General features: G+C 47.6%; 1 protein-coding gene across 1 annotated transcript; it reads right to left on the bottom strand.

Moving 5' to 3' along the window:
* Positions 1-2,903: 2,903 nt before the first annotated feature.
* On the bottom strand, positions 2,904-8,493 carry LOC121838132 (juvenile hormone acid O-methyltransferase-like). The gene is made up of 3 exons (XM_042294207.1): positions 7,930-8,493; positions 5,120-5,276; positions 2,904-3,076 (listed from the first exon to the last, which is right to left on the bottom strand). Exons 1-3 carry the CDS (start codon positions 8,491-8,493, stop codon positions 2,904-2,906), a joined length of 894 nt encoding a protein of 297 aa, XP_042150141.1.
* Between the last annotated feature and the right edge of the window lie 710 nt (positions 8,494-9,203).

Below are 9,203 nucleotides of genomic sequence, written 5' to 3'. Positions count from 1 at the left end.
ATGGTCACGAATGAGGTTTAGTTTATGCGTGAATGATACAAATTGAATTTCACAGGTGTAAGTTTTGCGGAAGCCATGCTGTGACAGTGTGAAAAAGAAGTTTGATTCAAGAAATGTAACGAGATGCGAAAACATAATGTGTTCAAGAAGTTTACAAGGAATGCTAGTGAGTGAAATAGGTCAGCAATCGAAAGGAGAAAACTTGCTACCTGATTTATGGAGTGGAATCACCTTCCCGGCCTTCCATTCGCCAGGAAGATAACCGTTGACAAGCGACTGCTGAAAAATCTTAGAAAGTATAACCGAAGAATAAACACTAGTGCCTATTAAAAGCTAGAAATTAATTTAATCGCATATAGGAGACGAAGAAGGTTTAAGTGATCTAATGACATTTTCTACACCAGCGGGTTCAATGACTATGGGAGACATGACAAGATAGTCAAAGCCATGAGTATCGGGTATCGGGACACCTGAAGTTGCAGAAACACTTCATTCAGCACTAATGCACACTGGCTAGAAGGAATAGCGAATAATATTTTTGGCGTTTCGGACTCTCCAGCTCATTTTCTTCGCCCCCCCCCCCCCCCCCCCACCTTTCCTACGCCACATGCTTCGCCTTCTTTGCAAATATCAGCTGATCCCTTTTGTGCAGGAACGTTTGTTGATAGGTAAGACAACCACTAAAATTCGAAAGGAATTTGTAAATTGAGTAGAAGTTACTCGGAAAAGTAATTAAAGTAAACTAATAATTACCGAAATCAAAATGTAATTGAAAGTTACTAAACTACACAAAAAGGTAGTTAGACTTCGAGTTGTTGAACTACGTACAAGTCTGCCTCAGAGCCAGCAGAGCCCGCCCAGGCAGTCACCGGAGAATCTGCACGACCGCCGCTCAGCACGGCGCACAGCTTCTAGGAATACGCTACGGGTAGGAATGCTTTCACATTTCGACACGTTAGCAGTCTTAAGTGTCTTTGTTTACTTCCAGATTTAATCAGAGCTAGCGCATTCAATGACGACAATCCCCTGGTCATCGGAAAAACGGTGTTCGGTAATAAGCGGCACGAATAACAATCGAAAGGGCAGAATATTATCGTAGGACATCTGTATCGCGCACGGGATTCGACAAGGCAATTTCGGCTGCAATGTCTTCAAACTTCATCGCTTTCCAAATCACAAACGCCATCGTCTTAAATGTACTCGGAACCTTTCGTGAATGAAGCACCTACCCAACTTAACGCTGTACCATCGATGAATATGGGGTACGCTCGCAAGATGAATGCAAGTTTTCTCGTGAAAATTGCTGTTTCAGCTGGTAAACTTTCCGTAACATAACTAATCTTAACGTTGATATTTTTCAGTGGTGACATTCACTCAAATTTTTTCATGCACAGCGTCTAGTTAAAGGCTTTTTTCCGTCGTCGGGTGAGGCTGGAAATAGTAGAAAAGTAAGTTATATCGGGTAATCTTGAATCGCGATCTCCTGCGTGGTACGAGAGAGTCGTAAACTTGTATTGACCTTCACAACGCGACTGTATCCTTCGAATTTTTAAAATTAGTACATAATGTAGCTGGAAATGAAACTTGAATTTCCTATTGCTGAAACATGCTCATACATCGATTTCGAATCTTTGAATCACTGATAGGCTCGCTACAGCAATGGGCCCATCTCGACTTTGCAGTTTTCAGTTCTGGACAAAGGACACACTATTCGTTCTCGACAAAGGAAACACTTCAATCGCTCCCTGCACTGTGCTTATTTCGCGAGTCTTTGCTCACATTATATTTTATAGTTGTGGACGACACGAACCGCCAAAAATATTCTCGGTGTACTGCATCTAAAATGACAAAAACCTCAAGGGAAATTAATCGCTGTAAACTGATACAATATTTAGAAGACTCACCTCCGATTTTTATTGGTGATGCGTTTAGTGCTGTACTTCTCGGCATTGCCGCACTGGTGGATGCCCCAATGCTGGGCAAAAAACGTTCCGAACAACTTGAAAAACGCCGACCGCGGCACAAAAAAAAAAAAACAACATAATTTAAATACTTGTTATTTTGAAGCCCGCAAATTGAACACTCAACGCGCGAAGGGGGCTACAAAGAGCACTTTCGCCAACGTTTCTAACCACTCAGCATGGCCGGGGAACCTGACGCTCGCTAGATGGCGCAACAGTGTTACAAATGACGCTACCCACGATGAAACGGTCAGCAGGAAACTTCTGCCATGACCACCAGCTCGAGTTTATTCGGCTGCATTCCCGCAGGCGTGAGGACGGTAATGCCGGGTAATACGTGACGTCATATCACCATGCTGATGCACCTTCTTACGTGTGCATGCCGTTAAAAACAAATTCGTGCGTGGAAAACTTGCATGCGCAGAAGGTATACGCTCTCACCAGCAAGGTCACCACAATGGCAGCGGCTGTGACGTCAGACCAAGCCATGCAGTGGAAATTAAGGACACTGAAGAGGGGGAGAGGTTAAAAAAAAAAAAGTTCGTCACTGAAACCAAACAAAGGTGAACTGTATCATCCAGGCTAATCGTCTTATAAGCAAATTGAAGACGTATGTGAAAATTCTCTTCGTTCGTAACCAGAAAAGAGGTACCATATGGCTTTATTCCTTGAGGCTCTCAATAGACCCTTTTCAAAAGTGCATCAAGCAACACTGGTGGCCACCATAATCTGGGCATCGCTTTAACAGCTAAGAGATTGGATCCGAGTTTATGCCGAGCGCTGACACTGCGGTCGTGTCCAGTACTCTTCAATCCGAGTACGCACTGAACACTGACGTTAAAGGGGCACGCCCGAAAGATATTGGGCTCGGATAATCGATGCAGCAGCTACTTGAGGGAGCGCATTTTGAAAAGTGTCCAGTGGTGCGCTGACGTATCGGCGTCATGCGCTCGGCTTAAAGGCGTGCACGAGAACCGCTTGTGCACCGATCCAGAATGACCCCAACTCCTCTTCGGCCATCCACTTTCGAAGTTGCTGGGCGATGTCCTCGGCTAAATATGCTTTTTCTTCCTCTGTCAGCAAAGGCAAAACGGGACAAACGCTCAGGTGGAAACCTGCGGATTGGAAAAACAAAATTTATATTAACACATGATGTGTTCTGTCAGATGATTTCACTAGGGTTTTTAGCCTTCGGCTATAACAACCGGCTCTAACGGTCGGTCCTACTGAAAAAGTGACACCGAAAAGGGCCACGTCCGTAGGGAACCACATAAAAAGACTCCAGTCCTCCGGCAGGATTTGAACTCACACACGATATCTGCCGAGTGCTTTGCCGAATAAGTAGACATGGTCTTTTTTTTTTCTATTGTTGAGTTCTATGGACTTCGCAAAAGCGAGTTTATTCGCGCGGCATGTGAATAGGCTTGCGCGCTTCGCTGCCTTTCTTAGGGCGCCTACATGTCTGTCTGTTTCAGGGTGAACGCAGAGCCGTGTATTGAGAGAGTTTGGTCAATGGGAGGCGCGGGCAGAGCCAGGGCGTACGCCAGACTCGGAAAGAGGGCTTGGCATGCTCTCTTGACCAACCAGAAGCCGAAAAGAATCCCCTAGCGGTGGTAGCGGCAAACAGTTCTGATCAAAGACTTATGCTCGTATATGGTTTTAATAAGCGCGGAACAGCAAAGTGTAGTAACTCTTCGGGGTTGAAAATAGGGTGCACGTGTTGTGCATCCTATTGCGCACCGCTCAACTCTATTGTGCTCGGACAGAGTGCGACCGCTCGGACGGCAGATTCCCGGCCCTCGGCGCTTGGTGTAAGAATTATGTCGATCGTTCCGCTCGTCGCACTCTTCCATTATCATTTTGGATGAGCGTGATTTAAACACCACGTGTACCATATTTTCAGTCACCAAGAGTCACTCAGATGCAGTTATCAGGTTCTCTTCTCACGACCACCGCCAGGGTATTATTTCCGGCTTATGTTGGTCACATTCAAATTTCTGAAGACTCCCTGGAACACGCCCAGCCCGCTTTCGGCCAATGGCGCCTCCTCATTTGTCTCCTATACTTCCCAACGAACGGCCAAACTCTCTACATATACAGCTCTGGGTAAAGGCATCCATTGTTGCCCTGAATGTGCCAGCACGTGATGCTCTCGCGCACTCGGTGCGTGACTTGGGCGGTAAAATGGCGTCTATGCATTAGCCAAAGCTACGCGCCCGAGCTGAGTGACACCGGATTGCGCGCACTTCAAGATGCATAAAAAAAAAACGATTGCACAGAAAAATGCATAAGATGTCACCACTCAAGCAAAAGCGCGCGTGTGTATGAAGGCACTCCAGCCTTTCCTAGAGTTCCTGTATAGGCTCCCTGCGGAAGCCAGAGTTGCGTGTTCATCGCCGTAGCGCCGTCTTTCCTGCAGGTCAGTTGATTCCGCTTCGTCACGTGATTGGTTTCGGCGAATCGCCGAAACCAGTCACGTGATCGCCGAACCTGATCATCAACATAACCGGCTTCGTCCCGGCTTCAGCACGGTGACAATCAGCGCAACCGGCTCCGTCCCGGGTTCAAGGCACCCGGACCCGAGATAACCAACCCCCTCCCGACATCGCGACACGCACTACTTCGCCAACGATCAAGGGGCGAATATTCTAGGGCACCAGCGACCCGAGCTACGACCCCAGGGGTGACTACACTGCCTACCGAACGTGCTTGAACGGTCGAATGGTTTCTTTTCGTTTGCTTTTCTAACGTTGCTTCTCTTTTGTTAATTTTTGCTTCCTGGCTTGAATATAGATTTTACTCATGCGTTTGTCTCAGTCTCCCAAACCTTCCTCTCACCCCGGACGAACCTGACCCCATAAACTGAGAGAAAAAGCTCAACCTTCAGCGCGAGCTCGCTGGCTTCCCCAGTACTTCGGTTGCGCGTGCCTGCACGTGCACCCTTGTGTTAGCAAGGGTAGAAAGCTCGCGCTGAAAGCGGAGGTTCTATTCTGAGCTTACAGGTGAACGACACGCATAAGCACAGCAACACGTTGCAGAAGAGCTGTGGAAGTTGGCCGTCAGCACGCGCTCAGCAGTCGCGAAGATAACTGCGGCCGCCAGCGAATGCTCCCTCTTAATCGTGACGCGATGCCTATTGATATTTGCGAGACACTCACGGATGAGTTCGTCCAAGACGATATTTTTCCTTCGCTCGAAAGTGACCTTGCACGTCGTCGGCTTCAGGTTGGCAGCACTGAGAAGTCCCAAGACGTAGGCCTCGATGTCCTCTTTGTCTTGAAGGTCCACGCTCGCGGGAACCAAACTTTCGCATAGCTGCAGAGGCAACAGGGGATCATTATTCCATCACGGCCATTTTAACTCAACGTGAAAATCTTCCCCAGTTGGCTGATTTAAATACTCAAATCTATTGTTCAAGAACAAGACCGTTTGGCAACAGTTCATTTGGGCACGGAGCATTGCGCAGATTTACGCTAGAGTTACAGGCTTGGTGCGTCAGCCAAAGTATGAGCACATGAGATAGCACTTTATATTTTCCATGAGAAGTCCTAGAGTAATTGCCACGCAAATCAATTTTCGCTTTTCGTTACTTTGTTTAAATAAAAATATTTCAATCGAGGTTTGTCGTAGAAAAAGTTCCTAGACTTGCTAAAACTATTTTTTTTGTGAAAATTAGTCTTAAAAAGAACCGCATAATTAAATTTTATTTTATTATCATATTTGTTACGCTTTTTTATCTGCAACAAAATTGGAGGGAATAAGTCTGCTCATTCAATGGCCCCGGAATCCGCAAACTTGCAATAGCAATAAAAAATGAAAGACGTTTTAGAATTCCCTGTAATGCAGAATTAGAGCGCAGCTCTTGAAGAAAAGGGGAAGGTACGGAAAGGGAGCATACGCCCCCCCCCCTCCTCCGTACCCTATCCTCATCCCCTCCTCCTTCTCTCCCGTCCCTCTCCTCCCCTCCTCCTCTCCTTCTCTTCCTCCCCTCCTGCTCCTTTCCCCTCCTTCCTTTCCCCTCCCCCTCCTCTTTCCTTTCCCCTCCCTCCTCATCCCTCCCTCTCCCTCTGTCCTGACGTCACTCGGGACCCTAGTGACGTCACACGTTACGTCACCTGTGACTACATTATGGGAAATGTCCCATAATGCAACGCGCGGTTACGCCCACGGCGACGGCGACACCGCTCAAGCCGGAAACGGGCGCCTAAGAGCTGCGTTCTGAAAAACGTTTAAATGATGGTTTGTGTCGACACAAACTGATTCGTTCGTGCTCCTGTAATTGTTTGCACTATAGCCATGGCAGCTTAAAACCGCGCTCGTACTCTCAATACATCATACGAAAGACAGTATATCTAGACACCGCCTGAGATGAATTTCTTTCTTTTATGACTGTCCTGGTACGTATCGGTCACACAAAGACTTTCGTTAGTCATGTTCGAAGCATACATCGGTATAAATCCTAACATGCTCGAGTCGTGTCCCGGATCCGCAGATAACACTATCACCATGTTTGCAATGAACGCGTAACGTTCGAGCGGCGAGGCTGCAGCATTGGCCGATGAGAACACAGTATATGAATCACGAAGGAACAAGCGTGAACATAACCAGCCACGCCCTTAATTTCTTCCTCTTGCGATTACCGCTTGAAGCGCAAGTAGCGCAAAGCGCGTGACCAGAAGCTCAAACCCACCAGCACATTAAAAAAAAAAAGTGAAAGCCGCTTACAACTCCCCGTAACGCCGAATTAGAGCGCAGCTCTTGAGGAGGAGGAGGGAAGGGCGCTGGGGGGGGGGGGGTTAGACTAACCAGGGGGGGGGGTCACGTGACCTTGGGGGTCAGGTGACTCCCAATGCCGATGATGTCATCACTGACGTCACTGATGATGTCATCAGTGACGATGACGATGCGGGTACCGATGACGTCATTAGTGACGTCACTGATGACTTCACCAGTGATGATGACGATGACGATGCGAATGTCGGTGACGTCATCAGTGACGTCGCTGACGACGTCATCAGTGATGATGACGATGACGATGCGGATGCCGGTGACGACATCAGTGACGTCACTGATGACGTCATCAGTGATGATGACGATGACGATGCGGATGTCGGTAACGTCACCGGCATCCACATCGTCATCGTCATCATCACTGATGACGTCACCGGCATCCACATCGTCATCGTCATCATTACTGATGACGTCACCGGCATCCACATCGTCATCGTCATCATCACTGATGACGTCACCGGCATCCACATCGTCATCATCATCATCACTAATGACGTCATCATCACTGATGACGTCACCGGCATCCACATCGTCATCGACATCATCACTGATGACGTCACCGGCATCCACATCGTCATCGTCACTGATGACGTCATCATCATTGATGACGTCATCATCACTGATGACGTCACCGGCATCCACATCGTCATCATCACTGATGACGTCACCGGCATCCACATCGTCATCGTCATCATCACTGATGACGTCACCGGCATCCGCATCGTCATCGTCATCATCACTGATGATGACGTCATCAGTGATGTTGACGATGACGATGTGGATGCCGGTGATGTCATCAGTGTCGATGACGTCATCGGGGTCACGCGACCCCCCGAGGTCACGTGACCTCGAGGAGGAGGTCACGTGACACGTGACCTCGAGGAGGGGGTCACGACGTGACCTCGAGGAGGAGGTCACGTGACACGTGACCTCGAGGAGGGGGTCACGTGACCTCGGGGGGGGGGGGGGGTCACGTGCCCCCCCCCCCCACGAAGTCACGTGACCCCGGTGGGGGGCTCGCGCGGTGCATTATGGGACATTTCCCATGATGCACCGCGCGGTTACGCCGACGCCGACGCCGACGGCGACGGCGACGCCGACGCCGCTCAAGCCGGAAACGGGCCCCTAAGAGCTGCGCTCTAAAAAATAGCTACACAAAATCAAGGTACGAACTCACGTCAGCGTGCTTCCTCCAGCGTTCCATCTTGCCAATCGCTCTCAGCACTTGCATCCCAGTCGAGCGTGAGCAGAACAGCAAGAGGCATTCTCCGCCGGGTCGCATGAGCCGGGCGATGTTCTTGAACGCCTTCTCCTGGTCTTTCACAAAATGCAGGGCAAAGAACGAGTAGACGCGGTCGAACTGCCCGTACCGCTCCACGAGACCGGACACGTCCCCCGCAGCGTCCAGGACGTCGTAGCAAATGTTCGGATCGGCAAAGTGCTTGCTCGCGTAGTCGATCATGTCGTGGGACGAGTCCACGGCGACGATCCTTCGGCACGGAAGGCAGCGAGGGAGCAGTCCGTTTCGAGTGAAGTCTCCGGTACCGCAACCCAAGTCGAGGATCTGTCTGTGGTCTCCGATGGTCTCGGCCTTGAAAGACGTCTGGAGTTCCTCCAGCGCTTTGTTGTTTAAGGCCCACTGAATGTCGTTATCGTTGACGTAGAGCACCGGATCGATGGTACGGTTGATGATCCTGTCCGTTGGTGGAGCTAGTCCCGTTTTGCAAATGGCTTTGTTCATAGTGGACAAAGTTTGCTGTGCCTTCGATAAAACTAAAATCTTGTAAAATTCTGCAAAAAAGAAAAAAAAAAGAACTATTTTGTGTTTACATGTTCTCCACCACCGAGTTGGTGACGTGAAGGAATCATTCTCCGTTCTTGATTTATTTATTCAAGTGGTTCAAAGAAAGTGAACCACTTGATCAATATCATATACTGATATTTTAGATGGCAATCTATTCAAATGTATACCTTACTTACCAATTAATTTTCATTCTACAGTTAACTTCATAATACAAACGATAATATAGTTAACACCTCTCTGGCTAATATCTTCTATAGTATACGTCTTAAGACATTTTTGTTTTATAAATTGACCTAAAATATTTCGAAATTTTAAAGGTATTTTTTTATTTGGTGGAAGGTATAATTTTGTAATAAATATTAACAAATGAAGAAAGTGCAACCGAATAGGATAGTTTGCTTTACTAATCCGCATCAGATTGAAAATGTCTACGGCTTGCAAGCGTAAGATTCTGTAATAACAGAAACTGATGATAAAAAAATATATATATATATTTGTCGTAAGCACTGTGTTAAATAATATATTCTATCTAATCAAACACTGTTAACTTGGGGTGGTCTGTATTTTATAAAATAAACTGCTAAACAAAAGAAAAGTAAAGTTAACAGTATGGAACATTTGAATATTTGGGAATTCCTATTTTCTCT

This window comes from Ixodes scapularis, unplaced genomic scaffold, assembly GCF_016920785.2.
Source record: "Ixodes scapularis isolate PalLabHiFi unplaced genomic scaffold, ASM1692078v2 PGA_scaffold5__190_contigs__length_132052651, whole genome shotgun sequence".
Classification (NCBI taxonomy): domain Eukaryota; kingdom Metazoa; phylum Arthropoda; class Arachnida; order Ixodida; family Ixodidae; genus Ixodes; species Ixodes scapularis.
Note: the sequence above shows the minus strand (reverse complement) of the source record. Positions and strands in the feature narration are given on the sequence as shown.